The sequence below is a fragment of the Populus alba genome, chromosome 14 (genome assembly GCF_005239225.2).
Source record: "Populus alba chromosome 14, ASM523922v2, whole genome shotgun sequence".
NCBI classification, from domain to species: Eukaryota; Viridiplantae; Streptophyta; class Magnoliopsida; order Malpighiales; family Salicaceae; genus Populus; species Populus alba.
In genome coordinates this window covers 3,753,733-3,774,530 of record NC_133297.1, presented here as the reverse complement: position 1 = coordinate 3,774,530, position 20,798 = coordinate 3,753,733, and the positions used below count along the sequence as shown (strand labels likewise).

General features: G+C 34.0%; 4 protein-coding genes across 4 annotated transcripts; 3 read left to right on the top strand and 1 right to left on the bottom strand.

The window, feature by feature from the left end:
- Nucleotides 1–633: 633 nt before the first annotated feature.
- LOC118034091 (ethylene-responsive transcription factor 13) lies at nucleotides 634–1,361 on the bottom strand. Its single transcript, XM_035039279.2, has one exon. It carries the CDS (start codon nucleotides 1,342–1,344, stop codon nucleotides 667–669), a length of 678 nt encoding a protein of 225 aa, XP_034895170.1. The 5' UTR covers nucleotides 1,345–1,361; the 3' UTR covers nucleotides 634–666.
- A 3,217-nt stretch (nucleotides 1,362–4,578) lies between these two features.
- On the top strand, nucleotides 4,579–5,633 carry LOC118034092 (non-specific lipid-transfer protein A). Its single transcript, XM_035039281.2, has 2 exons — nucleotides 4,579–5,369; nucleotides 5,492–5,633. The coding sequence occupies exons 1-2, from the start codon at nucleotides 5,023–5,025 to the stop codon at nucleotides 5,499–5,501; spliced, it is 357 nt and encodes a 118-aa protein (XP_034895172.1). The 5' UTR covers nucleotides 4,579–5,022; the 3' UTR covers nucleotides 5,502–5,633.
- A 4,339-nt stretch (nucleotides 5,634–9,972) lies between these two features.
- Nucleotides 9,973–17,590, top strand: LOC118034093 (plasma membrane ATPase 1). The gene is made up of 21 exons (XM_035039282.2): nucleotides 9,973–11,268; nucleotides 11,426–11,545; nucleotides 11,632–11,730; nucleotides 11,866–12,003; nucleotides 12,086–12,220; nucleotides 12,386–12,565; nucleotides 12,773–12,979; nucleotides 13,089–13,226; nucleotides 13,396–13,515; nucleotides 13,809–13,931; nucleotides 14,018–14,122; nucleotides 14,215–14,359; nucleotides 14,588–14,752; nucleotides 14,838–15,076; nucleotides 15,181–15,213; nucleotides 15,306–15,387; nucleotides 15,503–15,663; nucleotides 15,875–16,087; nucleotides 16,503–16,685; nucleotides 16,867–17,045; nucleotides 17,233–17,590. Exons 1-21 carry the CDS (start codon nucleotides 11,215–11,217, stop codon nucleotides 17,327–17,329), a joined length of 2,916 nt encoding a protein of 971 aa, XP_034895173.1. The 5' UTR covers nucleotides 9,973–11,214; the 3' UTR covers nucleotides 17,330–17,590.
- A 1,025-nt stretch (nucleotides 17,591–18,615) lies between these two features.
- Nucleotides 18,616–20,798, top strand: LOC118034094 (pentatricopeptide repeat-containing protein At2g44880). Its single transcript, XM_035039283.2, has one exon. It carries the CDS (start codon nucleotides 18,768–18,770, stop codon nucleotides 20,553–20,555), a length of 1,788 nt encoding a protein of 595 aa, XP_034895174.1. The 5' UTR covers nucleotides 18,616–18,767; the 3' UTR covers nucleotides 20,556–20,798.

Sequence of the window (20,798 nt, the reverse complement as noted above, 5' to 3'; positions counted from 1 at the left end):
CAGTATTGCTCCGACCAATCTGTGTTTCGTCCAATGGATCAGGTTCTGTAAGAATTTCTCTTGCGAACAGGTGCATAAATTCGAACAATAGGCACTAGAACTGCTCATGAAACCTGGAAAAACTCATGCCATAACTAAGAAATCAAACCAAGCAATTCAACCTGCTGCACCACACTCGGACAGATGATACCGTTTTAATTCTATATCAGAACAAGACAGCAATCACGAAACACTGATTTGACACAACTTTTGGGTGCTGATAATAAACGATTGTGATCAGTCCGTTCCATTTATAGATTGCAAGAAAAGTGATAAACCGAAGATTAATTCTTATGATTAAGACTAATTAAAGATAGTTAAAAGGATAATAATTAATTTTATTGATTTTTGTCTAAATAGTTGTCATGATGGCCATTACAAATAACTCATTAAATATTTATAGCAGTAAATCTCTACGGTGGTCATATATAATTACGAGTTTTAGGACTAAAACCACTCATAAAATCAAGTATAAATTTATATCTCGATTGATGCAATGATATGATGATTTAGCCATACATAGTAGATCCAACTCCCTTGAGAAAACTCAAATTTATTGAAACTTTAACATGTCTCTTGTTTAATGAACTAAAATAACTGGCTACTAATGATGACTCGTCCGAAGTGTCAGTGGAAACAAGACCCAGAACTGATCTTGCTTTGCTTCGTCCAACGTGGTGAGTCATAATCTGAAATAGATATAGAAGATGAAGGCTCAGGTGAACTCCGCTTCTTAGAAGTCACCCTAGCTGGTTCCCAGTTATTGTTGGATCCGATCAGATGAGGGAAATTAAGCTTAGCCTTCGAGCCACGCATTTTAAAAGCAGCTCGATCGTAAGCTAGTGCAGCATCCTCAGGCGTCTCATAAGTCCCGAGCCACATCCTCGCTCCATTCTTCTTAGGATCCCTAATCTCTGCTGCATATTTTCCCCATGGCCTCCTTCTCACACCCTTATACTGCAATCCCTTTTCCCTCAGCGGTGGTGCTCCAGACTCGCACGGTGCCACTTCCAATGGAACAGCTGTTTGTGGAAACTCTTCTGTCGTCGTGGTCATATTAGATTGCAACGACATTGATGGAAGCCATCCGAAGTTAACAGCATCTCGGAGAGCATTGTAAACGATCATATCCTCTGAATCATCTTGCTTTAATGGCAAATCACCCCAGCTTTCTGTTGAATAAATATTACTAAAGCTGAGGCTCTTGTAAAATGCTGGTGCGTTAACATTACTGGTACTGGCAACAGTATTAATATTGCATTCAAGAACATCAAAACCTGATTCCAAGCTCTTCTCTCCAAACATTTTGACCTGTAGTTTTGTAGGATGTGGTTTCCCTCCTTTTCTTTTTGGGTTTTCTACATGAGCAAGTTCGAAGATTTGTTACTGCCATTTATATCGGAACTAGCCGGAGAAGTTGAGGATGGCGCCTGCCTATGATTCATCACAATTTACAATTGAAACTTTGTGGGGTTTCTATGAATTTTCGTACCATTGAGTGGAATACATTTCTTTTTATTTTTTTATTTTTTCTGTCACATGTTACAATTGATTTTCTTTGGATAAATGCATAGTTTTTGGTTTCTCCATTTTTCTAATATATTTTCAGCCCCGTCATGGAGATTTGGAGTTATTAGCAGCCTAATAGTGCCAAACGATGCAAATCCTCTATTATATCAAATTATTAACAATGCGCAAGTAATATTTGGTATTTTTAGTGGATAATCAAAATATTTATTTATTTTAACATTAACATATTAAAGCTATTTTAAAATATCTAAAGATATCAATTTAATATTTTTTGATAAAAAATAAATTTAAAAATCAAAAAATTCTAATACAAAAACAAACTCCCACTTAGTGTAATCAATGAAAGTCTAAGTGGGTTTAAAATGAAAAAAAATAATTAAATTTCATGTTATTTGTTTTGTATACTTGTTTGTTAAGGAGATCTGTATTTATAAATTTAAAATAAATTCATTAAATAAATATTGGTAATTACTTATTAAATATTTTGTTTCTATAGAAAAATCAATGCAATTAAGATGAAATCAAATAAAAAAAATATGGATTTACTATTACCATAAGAAAGAAAAACGAATACAATTAAAATGCAATTTGTTCTTAAATTAATATATAGTGTTGCAAGTACAGGATGGATTGCAATCGCATTAGGTTCTATAACAAAATTTGCAATGTTTGCCTTGTGTTCAGTCCCCACTCTCCACATTCTTTTCCTTTGTTAAAGAAAACTTTAGACAAAGGTTATACCTGGTTCAGTATTTTATGCAAGCATATGACTAATTTATAATTGTTTCTCCATGACATGTGGATATCGTGGTGCTAATTTTTTTAATCCTATATAAAACATAGGATTAAAAAAAAATTGTTTATCGACATGTGTGGATATCTCAAACATTGTCTTTTTGGTTTCAATAATTGATATAGTTTTTAACAGCTCAATAAAAGCTATGTTTGTGATTTAACTTCACTCTATTAAATTAGATTTTAATATCATATTAAAAATTCAAATTGAATAAAAAAATACAAAAATAAAAGAGAGATAAGTTAGGTTTCATTGACATTAAATGATTACTTTATTCTAAAAAAAACTTTATTAATAAAAATACAAAAAAAAATTATATATAAACTAAAATAAAAATACTATTATACATTATTTTTTGTGTTTTTTTTATTCACAACTCAAGTTGTCCTACAGATACATTATATAACTAAACGAGTTCTAAATAACTTTTTTTCTTTCTTATCATTTGAATCAAACTCTTTGAGCATCTATTAGTTATTATATTTATATGTAATTTTACATGCCTTAAATGCATAAGCTTCTATGTTTTAATCAACTTAAATTAATTATGGATTCACATTCAAATTTAATTTTCTATTTAATAGGTTAAAACACCAATAACAAATTAAAATTTGATCATTCGTCAAGGAATCTCTAATTATAAACTATTCGATATAAGGTTGTGAAACTTTGGTCATAAAAAATTCACCCAAATCATATATCATAATAAAAAAAGAGAGTTTCAACTTTCAACTGCAATACTATTTGTGGGACATAAAAATCTTAAAACTTAATTAGCCAAATCTTGACCTGCAAACTTTAATTACATGTAAAACAATTTAATGTAGACCGTTTTGATTTTGAAATGAAAATAATTGAAAAGTAATAAAATTAAAAGCAACAAAAAATTACTCAATTATTTTTCTTCTAAACACTAAAAGTCTAGATATGATCTTACGCAGAACATTCGACTAGTTGAGAGGAGACCCAGAAAATTAAAATCCTATTCCAAGAAATTAATTTAATTAAAGCCGATTTCATTATCCCTTGGGCCCAATAGGGCCTAGACCTTAATTTTAAACGCCAAATTTTGTGGTCTGGGTTTGTCCAAAATGATTGAAGTAGCTCTAATTAAAAAGTCATGTAATGTAGATACAAATTAACTCATTTAATTTAAAAAAAATTAAATGAAATAATTTATTTTAAAAAAATGAAACTTAATTTTAATCGATTCAATTTGCATCCTATTCATTTTAACATTTTAAAAACTTAGGCTATAATGAATTTAATAATAGTGAAGTGCTATATAAAAATCATCAACACTTGTTTGGAAAATTATACAAATATATATGGAGTTAATTATTCTATTTTTAAAGCTTTGTGATTTTATTTTTTAAATAATTAATTCAATTCAAAAGTTTAATTCATTAAGTGATATTATTTTATGTTTGATTTTTATTAATTAAATAAATAAGAGTGGTGAGATTCAAACTCGTGATCATTTTGTCATTAAGATTCTAATACTATGTAAAGAATCAATTTAACCCAAAAATTTAAATATTATATGAGATTTCAAGATATAATTTATATCATTCTCTAACATATTTTAATTAAAATTAATTAAAACTTACACTCTCTGTTTTGAATGATACAAATTAATCATATTTAGAATAATATATAGAAATATACATTTCACCTGTGTTTCGAAAACTTTACAGTTTCTACTCTTTATATTTCTTATGATTATGCTTTTTAGTTTTTACCTTCAGTTAAAAATCTATAACTCATTAGAAATTGAGTTCATTTTTATTAAGGATGCCATAAAATAATCAAATAATCCTTGAGAAGATAATATTTATCATGCAAGGTGCAGCTTCATCACAACTCCAACATCCTGGCCAGTAACCCACATTGAATCATTTTCACATAGAGGGTTATCTAATACTAACGGGCCTATACGAACCATATAAGCCCCTTCATCTATTTTCTCAAAGATCTTGATTTTATATCTATAATTTAACAATTTAAATTATTAAGTGTAATTTTAACATATAATTTATATTATCTATAATATAACGGGCCTCTCTCTCTCTCTCAATATATATATATATATATATATATATATATATATATATGAGTTTCGCAGTAATATAGATGTGGTGAGGATATATACACAGATGAGATGTTATGGTGTAATTATATGTTTGGAGTTTGAGATAATCTATCTTCCATCTGCCAAAAATCAATTAAAAGACTAAGAAAAGGAGATGAATTTTGGAGCCTTTGTCCATATGGATGGTTTTGAGCAAACAGCAACAAATGGCAACATATATGGTTAGACATAGAAATGAGTGCTACAATCGATCCAAAGCTTCTGCAGGATGAAAATTGTGATCCAAATGCTTACCTCTCTTGAATGCTCTTCAAAATTAGTAAGCAGTTAAAGCTGCATTCAAGCCAAAGAAAGAAGCCAAAATAGCTTAACAGAAAGTGCCATGCCACAAGGAGTTCGTGACCTGACCATCAAATTCTAACTTGTTGTAGTCACGAAGAGGTTATATAAACCCCATTTCGGTCTCCTGTTTGATTCATCAATCACGGAAGCCCACGCAGAATATATACAATCCCCCAAAAGATTCTCAGGTCACCAAGCACTTCACTCTTACAGTAGCAAGAAAATGAAGGGATCAGGAATCATTTCCATGTTGGTTGTTGTAGCCATGGTTCAATTCACGGTTAAGCCAGGAGAGGCCATCACCTGTGGGGACGTGATCTCAGACTTGGCTGCTTGCGTTTCCTATCTCACCGGAAAAGATGGTGATTTCCCTCCACCACCATGTTGTGCTGGGGTGAGCAAATTGAAGGCAAGTGCTGTCAGCATTGCAGATAAGAAAGCTGCATGTGAATGCGTCAAGGCAGCCGCTGCTCGCATCCCAGATCTCAAGGATGAGGCTGCATCTTCTCTCCCTGCCAAGTGCAAGGTTCAAGTGGACTTTCCCATCTCCAAAACCTTCAATTGTGCAGAGTAAGTTCTCTTTTCCCCCATTAAAAATCAATGTATGATAAAATATTAATTATTACAAGAACCTGATCCTTACCAATCTATGTTAACTAATGTTCATTTTCCTCCTTCTTCCATTGGTGCAGCATTCACTAAGATGAAGCTGGGAAACATGCAGGGTGCAGAAATAAAGCTTTTGGATGGTTGGGTTACTGTTGCCGATGGGCGATCTTCATATAATTTAGTGTTTACTGCTTAAATTATGCATAAATAAAAGCTGTTATGTACAAGAGTCGAAGTAAGGCACCTAGTTCTTCTGCGATTCTTGTAATGGAATTCATGAGACTTATAAGTCATATATATTGCCATGAATGTTGTTGAAACCATTGATCTATCTCTCTCTCTCTCTAGTTGCAAGCTTCCAAACACACCCAGGATCGTCCATGGTAGTACGAATTATTTTTTTATATGTATATACATCAAAGCAATTATGGTTCAAGGTCCGAACTTCAAAATGCAATATTAATTGATTTTGCCAACGAGTGCTCAAAAGCATTTGACGTCAATCATAGATTATCATTGGAATTTCATCGAATATATATCACCAATCCACTCGCATGGCCAATCTCAAGATTTTATAATGCTTATTTTAAATTTCAATAAATACTAAATTTGGTTTTTCCTACTTCGATGTACAATAAATAAATCTTAACATTATTTATGGAAGATCAACTTCTCTCCTTCAAATACACTTCCAGATAGCTATTTATGGAACTTTCAGAAATGTTTAAACATTTAAATATCTCCAAGTAAATTTAGTCGCAACTAAACTAATTTTTGTTTCTTATGGCATCTGATGAGAGTAGAAAACCTACTACGAAGAGATAAACAGGTGGAAGATGGTGGAAAACAATTATTGAGATCCACTTGTAAAATAAGTCTCTTTGATGAGTGCGAGACCGTGAATGTTGGGTATAATTTAAAATTATAAAACAAAAAAGACAGTGAATGTTGGCTGAGAAAATAATGATGCAAGTGAAAAATAAAATGAACAGAAGGAGTTTTCGACCAGTGATTGTGAATCTCCAAGCCTAAAACTCATGTTTGTTTTTATAGCGGTAAGATCTATAAAGATGCATGAAAAGAAGCCTTGAACAGAAGAACCCAGGCCCGATTAACAACTAGGCCCTGTCAAGAACAGGTAGAATAAAATCACCATCTTTTTTGTTTTCCCTAATGTAGTTGTAATCAACGGACCCATCTCGTGTTTGTTAAAATTCCCAGCTGAAGCTTTAGTGTATGTGAATTCGTGTTTTCTCTTAAACAGTTGAATTATCAATGGACTATTGGACTGGTGTTTTGAAGATCCCATTGACACCGACTAGCACAAGTGACTGCAAAGTTGCAGTACCTCTCTGCCTCTCAACCGCTTCCAAAACCCTTGCTGTAAGTCCTTTTTTGCTTCAACTTCGAAGAATATATATATATATATATATATATATATATATATATATATATATATATAAAAGTTTGAATTGTTTACATTTATTTTGACACCCAGTTGCCTGCTGCAAATGCAATTTTTTTTCAACGGAGATCTTATTATAAATTATATTTTAAGATTTATTTAAAAATTTAAAAAATTGGGATGATTATTTAACATGTTATAAAGCATCAAGTATTACGAATTCAAATCTTATTATTTTTAATTTGATAAAAATTATATCCTAAAATCCCTTTTAAAAATTTTAAATTTTTAAATTCAAATCATTCTTTTGACAGAAATGACCAAGAAACCAGTGGTCGAGAGATTGTCTGGTTTGCGAAAAAAAAATAGCTGAAATTTTGGGGTCTAATTTCCGTGGTTGTGTTCATGCTGACGTCATTGAGGCACCTGTTTTCAATGGCAGTTTTTCTGTCTATAAAGACTTTATTCCACCTGTGAATGCATACGGGGAGCCAAAATCGTATAGCCCAGCTGTATAATTTATTCCGTCTGTGCTGATATTTTGGTAAATTATAGGGTTGTTCCGGCAAATATCATTTTGTCACCTCTTTTGTTTGCTGCTCTATGAATCCATAATTGTTTGGGTCTTGCACTGTGTTCTTGCATTAGAGTAATAATAATTATTGATGTCAATCATTATCCTATTTTGTTGTTATTGCATGCCATGATGTAACTATATCACAATCTCTCTTCTCAATAGTCTTTTCAGAAACAAAATTATATAATAAAAAAAATCATTTCAATTTAAAAATTTAAATGATTAGAATTAGGTTTTGATTTATATTATTCTATAACACATTCTTTCAAGTAAAAGTTATTTGAACTTAAAATTTACACAAGCCTATATTATTTATGCTTAATTTTTATTAAATAAACAGGGATGGTGAGATTCAAACTCGTAATTATTCGGTTATCAAGGCTTTGATATCATGTCAAAGAACCATCTTAACCTCAATAACTTAAGCTATTAAATGAGGTCCTAATATATTATATATATATTATCCTTTAATACACCCCCTCAAGTGAAATTCTTTGAATTTGAAATTTTCATATGCTTATATTATCTTATATTTAATTTTTATCAAATAAATAAGGATAATAAGATTTGAACTTAAAACTACTTTGTCATCAAGACTCTAATATCATATTAAAAAATTATTTCAATTTAAAAATTTAAATTATTAAATGATATTTAATATATAATTGATATTATCTTCTGACAAAACACATGTCATCACCGGCCATGATGTGATTGAAAGAATATCCACACCTATTATGCAAGGTGCTCCGTGAATTTTATTTCCTCCACGGAACTCCTACGCAATGGTGTGATAGCAACCGAGTTTTGGTACGTAACGAAAATGACAAAATGGTTCATCTGAAGCTCGAAGAACTGGAGGGAAATTACGGGAGTGTGAGAGATATTACTTATGTGAAGGGGCAATCTGAAAATACACTTGAAATAATTGAAGACATGGATGTTTGTTGAATGTTCCATAAGCTCCATGCCGACAAAGATGACGACGTCGGCGGCGGCGGCGGAGACTTCCGTACATCTACAGTGCTTGATCCCAAGGAAAAAGGGGGTGTCTTTACGAATACAAACAAAGAAATGGCCTAAAAAATTGCCTAGGCATAGGTCATTTCAAGATTAGTATTTAACTATCTTGTTTCGGAGGATTGGCATAAGCAATTTCTGTCATTTAAAAAATGGGGCATGCCGTACTATGTCATCCTCAGGACGTTGAAAGGGATGAAAGAAGCTAAAGTATTTTTTGTTTTTATATTTTAAAAGTATAATTTTTTAAAAATTAATTTTTTCTTATTTTAAATAAATATATTTTTTATGTATTTAGATTATTTTAATTCGCTGATATTAAAAATAATTTTTAAAAAATAAAAAAAATATCATTTTAATATATTTTTAAATAATAAATACTTTAAAAATAAACTGAAATGTATTTTTAAACAAGTTTAAAAACAAGTGATGGCCAACTGGGTCTTGGAAACGAAGTTGCTTCCTCCCTTTTGTAATTGCAGCACGTAGTTTTGCTTAAAAATCAATGATGTTTATGGAGAGAATGTGAAGAGTCCTTGGTTTTCCAGATGCGGAAGAGCTGCTGTGCAACTTTGTGCGCCAGCACTAAGAAAGAAAATATATTTCATTTGAGTCATTGTTGCCATTAGGCTTACGAACAGCTGCCTGATTATAAATCTCTGATTACTATTTATTTTTCAATAATTATTGGAAAAAAAAAAACAAGCTGTGGTTCAAATAAAACAAAGTAATATTTCATTTTATAAAAGATTGGAGAAAGAGAAGAAGAAAAAACCTATTTTTTAAAAAAATAAATGTAATATATTTCTTCATCCAGGAAACTAAAAAAATAGGTTTTTTAAATTCATATAGAGTTTATAAAAGAGGTTTTAATTTCACAGTTTGTCTTTACAAGTTTTCTAATGTTTTTCAAATACATAAAATACACAAACAATACAATTTCTTTTCTTTTACATATAAGAATTCTTTAGTAATATCAAAGATTAATTATTATTTTTACATTTTCATATTTAGTTAGTATGAAAAATTTATTTTTTATTAGATTTATAAGGATATTATCTCTTAAGTTAACAATTTAACCTTTTGATGATAATTTTTAATTTGAATGAAATAAAACTAATATTTTACAATTATATTATTACAAATACAAAATATTAATTGAGATGATTATTATGGTTTTGATTTTTTATAAAAAAAAATGGTTGTAATCTTGATGTATTTTCTTATGAAAAATATCATTATTATTTTTAATAGATAAACACTTTTTTTTTAATTGAAAAAAAAATAGAAAATATTTTTTTTATTACTAAACATACCCTTAATTTGATAAATAAAGAACCCATGTATTCTCGATTTATGATCCAGTTGGCTTGAGGATTTTTATTTTTATATGCCTAAAGGCTAGAAAATATAAAAAAGGCATTTAGCCTAAATTAATGCATACACCAGTGCGAGGTAAGGAGTGGGAATATAATTCATGTTTAACCTTGTCAATATCGTATCCTTTCAGAAAAACATTAGTCAGAAATGTGGACGAAAACCGTGATTGTTGGTGCAGTTGGTCCTCGTATTATTACTTGTTGCTGCAATGGTCCCTGTCATGATCCGGGTGACCAAAAAGAAAGAGTGCATGAAGAAGAAATTAAATAAACAGCTTCTCAGATTCACAATGGGCAAAATAACTTTATGTTAATGCAACAAAAACATAACTTGGAAAATAACTAAGCATTAATTCCCAAGCAATGATCTCGTTTTCTTCCTAACAGTGCTTATGGAAAGTACAATATTTTAATTCAAAGAAATTCCCTTTTGCTGCCTTCTTATGTTCCTGTAAGAGTCGAAACTCCAAGCTGTAATCAGAAACAATACACAAAAACTATTTCCCTGACCAGAAATATGCTTCATTTTGGAAGGTGGCATCGTCTGTATATGCAAAGCAGAAATTTTGTGCACCATCTGTTCTTTTGGCGGCAAGGCTAACTGTCATTCGAAATTTCTTGGACAGAAGTTGGTGGTGGTGGCCGGCGGATCTTCACAGGCAAATGGAATCGTCTTATAGCAAACGGAGCTTTCATAATCATTCGAACCATTCCCTTATCTCCCCCCTCCATTTCTACGCCATCTGGATGTTCACATTTTATATTACTAATTCTTTATTCTTCTATCTTATTTTGTCCATTTCAAACTGATTTTGATAGGGTCAATATATTCTTGTTGGATTATAGTATATATATAATTATACCTTTAAGGTCATGCAGGCAACATATTTGCACCATTTTAGACCTGAAGAATCTTGGGTTTAAGTCAAGGTTCAAAGGGTCCTTAAAGAATATTTGATTGTTTGTATTGCAAAGGTATGAATCTGTTATTTCTCCTTTTGGCATGGGGCTTTTTGGTGTGATTATATGCTAGTAGGAATTACTTGGTAGTTAATGCACATCAATGTGTTTGAATTTTCTTGTTTAATTGCATATTAATTTTCTTGAGGCTGCAGTTTCATTTTTGTTTAATGTCTCTCCTTCTTTCCCCATATTGGCTCTGATTAAGCTGTGTTTGTTCCAAAATTATAGCCGTTTTCTTTGTTTTTCCTTTCTATTTGTTTTGATTTTTTATGGGATCATAATTTAGAAAACTGAAGGAATTTGCTCTATGAAATCATAAAGTTAAGCAAGTCAAGTGGGATTTTTAGCTTCAGTAGGGAGAGAATGCCATTGCGATCTGATGTGAAGTGTTTGGCAGTGCAGAATCTCTTTCAAGGACCATCATCTTACAGGGTGGGGAGTAAAAGCTGAAGGATATAAAAGATGGCTGAGAATTCGATTGCCCATGATGCCATTAACAAGGAAGCTGTAGATCTGGTATGTTCTTTGTTGTAAAATGATACGTGTTTAGTTATACTTCTTAAGAGAAGGAAAGGGAGAAGAGAAAATAGGAATAGGGTTGTTCTTTGATGCTTACGTTGAATGTCTTGTACCAAGCCACCTATTTCGTAAAAAAGAAAATGGCTTCATGCAGGAAAATATACCCCTTGAAGAAGTTTTCGACAATCTCAAGTGTACAAGAGAAGGTTTGACCGCTAATGATGTTCGAGAGAGGTTGGATTTGTTTGGGTACAATAAACTTGAAGAGAAAAAGGTTGGAAACGACATACTCATCATTGCATCATTTTTAATCCGTGTTTTATGTGATTTTTGATGATTTATTTGTTCCTTATTCTGCAGGAAAGCAAGATACTGAAGTTTTTGGGATTTATGTGGAATCCACTGTCATGGGTCATGGAAGCTGCAGCAATCATGGCCATTGGTCTTGCACATGGAGGGGTAATTAAATCTATTTCTTAATCCATTTATCATGCATTTGCAGTGTCATTTGATGATCGGTATAGCAACTTGAATCAAGAGATGGTTGATTTGTATCAGAGGTGGCGTAGATTTTGATAAAGCCTTCTTTTGCAGAACAAGAGTGCAGACTATCATGATTTTGTTGGCATCATCACCTTGCTTATAATCAATTCAACCATCAGTTTTATAGAGGAAAACAATGCTGGCAATGCAGCTGCTGCTCTTATGGCTCGGTTGGCCCCGAAAGCTAAGGTCTACAAACACCAGTTCCCTTTTATTTGTATTTTCCATTATCATATCGCCGCTTGGATTGACTTCTATCTCCACTTACCAGGTTCTACGTGATGGAAGATGGAGTGAAGAAGAAGCTTCGGTGCTGGTTCCTGGGGATATTGTTAGCATAAAACTTGGTGATATTATTCCTGCCGATGCACGTCTTTTGGAAGGGGATCCATTAAAGATTGACCAGGTAGTTATTGACCACAGTATGAGCATACAAGTTCATAATTTTAGCGGGTAAAAATTGAGTTGTAGGATCTCTGTTCATGCCTCTTCGAGTATGTGATGAGAGAGCAAACTGTTTTCAGTGAAACTTCAAACGTTTACCTTTGGTTTTCAAATATTGTAATTGCAGTCTGCTCTTACCGGAGAATCACTTCCAGTAACCAAGGGTCCTGGTGACGGAGTTTATTCAGGTTCAACATGCAAGCAGGGTGAAATTGAAGCAGTTGTCATTGCTACTGGAGTTCATACTTTCTTTGGCAAGGCAGCTCATCTTGTTGAGAACACTACACATGTTGGACATTTCCAAAAGGTTCGTTAAGAGCTTTATGACTCTCTGCATAATAGCAAAAAACGAGGCTAAATGAGAAGAAGTTTCTTAATCTCATGCCTGAGTTCTGAAACATTTCCAAGAACAGATATTGTCATTATCAATCTTAACCTTTTTTTAAAGTGAAAACCATGGTAGTACTGTTTCCACACAAGTAGGTAACCAGTTAAATTTGTGTGATGGCTCCAGGTTTTAACAGCAATTGGAAACTTCTGCATTTGCTCAATTGCAGCTGGGATGGTTATTGAGATCATCGTGATATATGGGATTCAAGAGAGGGGATACCGAGTTGGCATTGATAATCTACTTGTCCTGTTAATTGGTGGGATCCCAATTGCAATGCCCACTGTTCTGTCAGTTACAATGGCTATTGGTTCGCATCGCCTGTCTCAGCAGGTTTGTGGAATCATATCCAAAGAACTTTTTTATTAGCTACAAAACCATTCATTTAATTTAAAGAGTCCTGATTGATGATGAGACAGCTGAAAGAGTACTCGAATAACAGCCATCTATGTCTTCCACAGGGTGCTATAACAAGAGAATGACTGCCATTGAAGAAATGGCTGGAATGGATGTCCTTTGCAGTGATAAAACAGGCACATTGACTCTCAACAAGCTTTCAGTGGACAAAAATATGATTGAGGTTCTACTCTTGATTTCTCTATGCTCAACTTATGATAGCTTGGATTAAAAAATAGTAGACAGACTCACAGGAAAAAGAAAAGAAAAAAAAAAAGTAATCTTTCCTATTCTAAAAATCATACATGGTACAGAAATTACTTTTATCTAAAACATTATCCATTCTCTTGCAGGTTTTTGCCAAAGATGTTGACAAGGATATGGTTGTGCTTATGGCTGCAAGAGCGTCTAGATTAGAGAACCAAGATGCTATTGATTGTGCAATTGTTTCAATGTTGGCAGACCCTAAGGAGGTATTTCATTATATTTTTTTTAATGTTGGGCTTCTCATTTCATTGATTCTAGAATTTCTTCAAGAGTCAAAATGTTAATGTTACGAAGTTAGTTTGTGGATTTCAATACTTTGATGACCTATCTACTAACAATTTCTTGGGGTTTAGTGTCTGAAGATAGTTTTTGACTTGCACATGAAAACCCCATACGAGCATTTTCTGCAGGACTTACATTTACAGTTTGTGTAACTGATCCCGGCTTTCCCTATGAATTTTGACAAACCCTTGTTATGTATTCTGTAATTGTTTGTAAGGCACGAGCTGGGATTCAAGAAGTTCACTTCCTTCCATTTAATCCAACTGACAAAAGGACTGCTCTTACATACATAGATGCTGCTGGGAAAATGCAGAGAGTCAGCAAAGGTGCACCAGAACAGGTAGAACATAAAATATCAAGAACACAAGAATAACCAGTTAACCATAATATGCAACATCTGACATCTTTAGTATTTATGCTGCGTAGATTCTTCATCTGGCACACAACAAAACAGAAATCGAGCGAAGGGTACATTCAATAATTGACAAATTTGCAGAACGCGGACTTAGATCCCTTGCAGTTGCTCGCCAGGTGATTGCTGAAATCTTGATGCTCTAATACATGCATGTTATATGTTCTTCTCTGTGCACCTTTTGAAACAATGAAGTACCTTTCTTCTCTAGGGAGTGCCTGCTGGTACAAAGGACAGTCCAGGTGGACCCTGGGAATTTGTTGGGCTTCTCCCACTCTTTGACCCTCCACGCCACGACAGTGCTGAAACAATTAGACGAGCACTGGATCTTGGTGTCAGTGTTAAAATGATTACAGGTAGAGGCTCTAATATTACCAACATTTAAGTGTGATTCTTGTCCTTTATTTCACCTATCATTCCGGTTTAATGATTTTGTTTTCTTTTATCTTTTGATTATCAAAGTTTGAGGAAACAAAATAAGAAAATTGCATGTCAGGCTTTAGATGTATCTCAGTTAAACTTTGTTATTAAATTTACAGTATACACTTAAACTGTGATTTCATCTAATGAAAATCTCTCTTTAGGTGACCAACTCGCAATTGCCAAGGAAACAGGAAGGAGGCTTGGAATGGGCACAAATATGTACCCATCTTCATCCCTGCTCGGTGAAGGCAAAGATGATGCAGTTGGAGGACTTCCAATTGATGAGCTCATTGAGAAAGCTGATGGTTTTGCTGGTGTCTTCCCCGGTATGTCACTAGTCATATTTTAAAGACAATAACTGTATAACAGTGCTTGTTTTTATGATTCCTATTCCATTTTTCTCTTTTGCAGAACATAAATATGAGATTGTGAGGAGACTACAAGCTAGAAAGCATATATGTGGAATGACTGGTGATGGAGTGAACGATGCCCCTGCCTTAAAGAAAGCTGACATTGGAATTGCTGTAGCAGATTCAACAGACGCTGCCCGTAGTGCTTCTGATATAGTTCTGACTGAACCTGGGCTGAGTGTAATCATTAGTGCTGTCTTAACAAGCCGTGCAATCTTCCAGAGAATGAAAAATTATACAGTAAGCTTACGCTCTTTCAACACCAAATATATTCACGGTTTGATCAAACTAGGAGTGAAAACTTGATGTTCTGATTATGAATCCATATTTTTTTTATTTGACAGATATATGCTGTGTCTATCACTATTCGTATAGTGGTAAGCTTCCCTTGAAAACTACAATGTTACAAATGAAAATGTGTAAAATGTATTCTACCTCTGGCTTGTCTCATATGGCTTTTGCGCAACAGCTAGGGTTTATGTTGCTGACTGTCTTCTGGAAATTTGACTTCCCTCCTTTCATGGTTCTTGTCATTGCCATTCTCAATGATGGTTAGCATTATTAGCTTCTCTGCCTCTATTTATTTATCTAAAGTGTTATAAATTCCTTTTTATTTGTCATTATTATCTCTCTTGCTTGTTGTTTGATTTAAGTTTTTGCTTCCAGGTACTATCATGACCATATCCAAGGACAGAGTCAAGCCTTCTCCCCTCCCTGACAGTTGGAAGCTCAGTGAAATTTTTGCTACTGGTGTTGTTCTTGGTAGTTACCTGGCTCTAATGTCTGTCGTATTCTTCTGGTTAGCTTATGAAACTAACTTCTTCCCGGTAATTCCCCTCTTTCGTTAGCTAGCATTCATCTCTTTTACTGTAGAATTCTGCTGGTCTCTGAAGTTTTCCTCTCGGTATAAAGAGCACATACATGCCATATTGAGATTGAGAAAGGACAGTAATTACTTCGTGAGAAAGCTATGAATTATTTTACCAGTTCAACCTCTTGATCTCTTTTATTTCCTGATTATTTTTTTTCTCTTGGCAGGAACATTTTAATGTGAGGGACTTCAACCAGCACCATTTTAACATGACGGATGAAAAAATTGCCAATCCACTTAAAGAACAATTGGCATCTGCTGTGTATCTTCAAGTCAGCACCATTAGTCAGGCCTTGATATTCGTGACTCGCTCCCGGAGCTGGTCATTCCTGGAACGTCCAGGCCTTCTGCTTGTTTCTGCCTTCATTATTGCCCAACTGGTATGGGATATGTCATTTCATAGTTTTATAATCTGATATATGTTATGAATTTAACTTGAAGGAACAATGATTAGAACTTGCTGGATTCCCCATCAACTGTTCTCGGGGGAAACCATCTCTCTTACCAATGCCCACAAAAACATTTCTTGCATTAGGTTATAGCCATCAGAGTATTTAACAAAACATTTCATTTTTTATGAGTAAGAATCCTAGCATGGGGAAGGGGGCACTGAAAAAACGATAAGCATCCTTCTAAACTTCTTTAACTTCCATGTTTTTGTTAGAAAAATGGGTAGCCTCTGCTGCTATATATGCCTCATAGCATGTCCACTAGCATTTACTCTACACCTACTCTTTTACTCGAAGGAGCCTCTAGTCTCGTCATTGGTAGTTATGACTGCTTTAATCTTTGCAGGTTGCAACAGTCATCTCTGCTACTGCAACCTGGAAATTTGCTGGAATCAGAAGTATTGGTTGGGGCTGGACAGCCGTCATTTGGGTGTACAATATATTGACTTACTTTCTGCTGGATCCTATCAAATTCGCTGTCCGATACGCTCTAAGTGGAAGAGCCTGGAATAATATTATAGACCAAAGGGTGAGTAAATTCTGACACTAATGCTAAATATCCTTAATTATATCAACAATATTGTATAATATTAGCCAGTCACTTCCGAATTTGTTCACTGTTGTGAACAACTTGTGAGTGGTTACTTCTACAGGTCTTTGCAAACTTCGAAATGCATTTCTTGATTCGTTTTTCTTTTCAATTGTTGTAGACTGCTTTTACCAACAAAAAGGACTTTGGGAAGGAAGCTCGTTCGGCGGCGTGGGCGGCTGAGCAGCGAACACTACATGGCCTTCAGTCCGCCGAGACAAAAATGTTTTCCGAGAGAAATACCTTCGGAGACATCAATCTCATGGCAGAAGAAGCGAAAAGGCGAGCAGAAATTGCAAGGTTAGTTTGTCTTCTACTGGAACACACCACCATGCACATCTGTGTCAAAAGAATATCCATGTCTGTGACTTGCTTAAAGGATAGAGAACTTTTGATGGCCACCACAAGTCCTTAAGATGGCAAGAGTTTCATCACGGCTGGATAATCTATGCTGTCTGGGTCTTGATTCCGTGTTTTGATTGTGCAGGATGAGAGAGCTTCATACACTGAAAGGCAAGGTTGAGTCATTTGCCAAGCTAAGGGGCTTGGATATTGATTCCATGAATCAGCATTACACTGTGTAAAATTATGTTGATGGAGATCATATCGCTCTTCAGTGGATCTTTTCCCCTTTTCCTTTATCCACTCTTCTTTTATTATGGATACGGTGACTTATATGATATGGTTTTGTATTTTTTTTTTATTCAGGTATTTTATATATATTTTTTTTTTTAAATAAGACTAGTCTTTTAAACATTCGTGATTGTTAATTTTAATAAGTATATTTTTTTGAAGATCAAACTTATACTTCACTTTATTGATATAATATGATTTTGTATGCTTAACATGATTTGTTCATTTATGAAAATAATTTGATTAAATTATGCGTTTATTTTACCATGCCATGGCATTTCCTGGTTTCTCTTATTCGCCTTATATATATATATATTTTATATCCTTATCAATCCCTTCCGTAATACAAATAGTAGGTCTGGTCTTATCAAGACTCGTAATTATTAAACTAATATATAATAGCCTTGAAAGAGTGAGTTCTTTAGATAAATCCGTATGATATTAACTCCATTAAATTTAGATTATTCAACATCAAGAAAAACTTAAAATATTGCTATTTTAATAAAAATAATTAATTCAGTAATTTACAGGTCCAATTATTTTTCTAAACCACTTTTTAAATTAATTTAACAGCTATAATACGACTCAAATGAGATATATTTTTATAATAAGATCAACTTTCAACTTATATATGATATTTGAGTTATTTAAATATACACGATATGCACTTTAACTATATAGTTTGAAACGTTTTTCCAATTCAGATCCCTAATGTGTTGTTGCCATTTTGATATCTTCAAGAAAATTATTCTTTTATTTTTAAGATTAAAAATAGATTGATAAAATTCGTATTATATCTCGTGCTACTCGCTTCGCGAGGACAACTGGTATGCAAGTTCATTAATAAGAAAATCACTCTTCCCTACAAACAAATGAAAATGAAAAAACCAGTTTTTCTTTTTTGTTTCAGCTTGTGATTTTTTTAAGTGTTTTTTATTTTAAAATAATATTTTTTATTTTTTAAAATTTAATTTTTATATTATTATATCAAATAAAAAAAAATATGTTGAAAAAATTAATTTTAAAAAAATAAAAATAAAAATAATTGTTTTCCCAAAAACATTAAAAATAAAAAAATAAACAAGTTCTTAGTACACCTTAATTACCTGGCCGAAGCAAAGGAGGCCTCAATAGACTACGGGCTTTCTTGAAAAAGAAAAATATACTATGGACTGGGCCTGGGAGTCTATAAAGGGACAACAGGTCCAGTTTGTCTTAAAAAATCAAAATGCAGACGGCTATCATTCATTTGCACAACCTCTCGATTCAAAAGCAAAGAAGCAGAAACAATAATTTGGATGATAAGGTGGAGAGAAGAGAAAAGTTAAAGACATATTTTCTTTTTGTGCTAAAGCTAAATTGGTTATATTTATTGATTCAAATTATGCAATGCTAGACCAGAAGCAGCAACAAGGTATTCTTTGGAGTCCAATGGAAAGAGAGTGCCTGTTTCTTCTTCAACGATGCAGGACAAGAAAAACCCTCTTGCAAATCCACGCTCTCATTCTTCGGAACGCCATTGATGCTAATGTTAACATTCTTACTAAATTCATAAGCACTTGTGGGCAGCTCTCTAGTATCCGTCATGCTCGCCACTTGTTCGATAATAGGTCTCACAGAGGTGACACCTTCCTTTGCAATTCTATGATAAAATCTCATGTGGTTATGCGCCAATTAGCTGATGCTTTCACTCTTTATAAAGATCTTAGGCGAGAAACATGTTTTGTGCCTGATAATTTCACTTTTACTGTGTTGGCGAAGTGTTGTGCTTTGAGGATGGCTGTTTGGGAAGGTTCAGAGACGCATGGTCATGTTGTGAAAATTGGGTTTTGCTTTGACATGTATGTGTCAACGGCATTGGTGGATATGTACGCAAAGTTTGGGAAATTGGGTTTGGCAAGGAAGGTGTTTAATGATATGCCTGATAGAAGTTTAGTGTCGTGGACTGCGCTAATTGGTGGGTATGTGAGGCGCGGGGATATGGGCAATGCGTGGTTTCTATTTAAGCTGATGCCTGGGAGAGATTCTGCGGCATTTAATCTTCTGATTGATGGATATGTTAAAGTGGGAGATATGGAATCTGCGAGGAGTTTGTTTGATGAGATGCCGGAAAGGAATGTGATTTCTTGGACCAGTATGATTTATGGGTACTGTAATAATGGTGATGTTTTATCTGCTAGGTTTTTGTTTGATGCTATGCCGGAGAAGAACCTTATCTCTTGGAATGCGATGATTGGTGGATACTGTCAGAATAAGCAACCCCATGAAGCCTTAAAATTGTTTCGCGAGTTGCAGTCAAGCACGGTGTTTGAACCAAATGAAGTAACAGTTGTAAGCATTCTTCCAGCTATCGCCACTTTGGGTGCTCTGGAATTGGGTGAATGGGTACATCGATTTGTTCAGAGGAAGAAATTTGATGCAGCAGTCAATGTATGTACTTCACTTGTCGATATGTATGCAAAATGCGGAGAAATATCAAAAGCAAGAAAAGTTTTTAGCGAGATCCCTAAAAAGGAAACGGCTACCTGGAATGCTTTGATAAATGGATTTGCAATGAATGGGCTTGCTAGTGAAGCACTGGAGGCATTTTCAGAGATGCAACAGGAAGGAATTAAGCCAAATGACATAACCATGACTGGTGTTTTATCTGCTTGCAGCCATGGTGGTTTGGTAGAGGAAGGGAAAGGACAGTTTAAAGCCATGATCGAATCTGGGCTTAGCCCAAAAATTGAGCATTATGGATGCTTAGTTGATTTATTAGGGAGGGCAGGGTGCTTAGACGAAGCTGAGAATTTGATTAAAAGTATGCCTTTTGAGGCTAATGGAATAATTCTGAGCTCCTTTTCATTTGCCTGTGGATTCTCCAACGATGTTACTAGAGCGCAGAGAGTACTAAATCAGGCTGTCAATATGGAGCCAGGTAACAATGGAATCTATGTCATGATGAGGAACTTATATGCCATGGAGGAGCGGTGGAAAGATGTGAAAGAAATCAATGGATTGATGAGGAGAAGGGGGGCAAAGAAGGAGGTTGGCAGTAGTGCTATAGAAGTTGATAGTAGGGTTTCAGAGTTCATATCTGGGGGGATAGCTCACCCGCAATTGGATTTTATAGAGTCTGTCATAGGTCAATTGTGGATACACATGAGGGATAGTGTGGGTGCTCAAACTCCATAACTGAAATACCAGGAGTGTTAATTCACTCACGAATTTAACTTGTGAACTCCCACGAGGAGGGGCTGAGAACCTGCATATATCTACCATAGCTGAAGAACTAGACTCACTGTTGGGATTTTGAAAAATCACTGGGAGCCAAGTGTTCATGCAATTTCATCAGAGATAAGAAGTCAACATGTATTGAATGCTTAAACAGAGAATTTCTGGATGGGGGAAAATGAAATGATTTATCCTTCACAATAA

Excerpts from the sequence above, each read along its gene's own strand:
- LOC118034094 (XM_035039283.2), top strand. The coding sequence starts at position 18,768 with ATGCTAGACCAGAAGCAGCAACAAGGTATTCTTTGGAGTCCAATGGAA.
- LOC118034093 (XM_035039282.2), top strand. The coding sequence starts at position 11,215 with ATGGCTGAGAATTCGATTGCCCATGATGCCATTAACAAGGAAGCTGTA. Across the intron at positions 11,731-11,865 it reads TTGGTCTTGCACATGGAGGG|AACAAGAGTGCAGACTATCA; the intron begins GTAATTAAATCT and ends CTTCTTTTGCAG. Across the intron at positions 14,753-14,837 it reads TTTTGCTGGTGTCTTCCCCG|AACATAAATATGAGATTGTG; the intron begins GTATGTCACTAG and ends TCTCTTTTGCAG.
- LOC118034092 (XM_035039281.2), top strand. The coding sequence starts at position 5,023 with ATGAAGGGATCAGGAATCATTTCCATGTTGGTTGTTGTAGCCATGGTT.
- LOC118034091 (XM_035039279.2), bottom strand. The coding sequence starts at position 1,344 with ATGTTTGGAGAGAAGAGCTTGGAATCAGGTTTTGATGTTCTTGAATGC.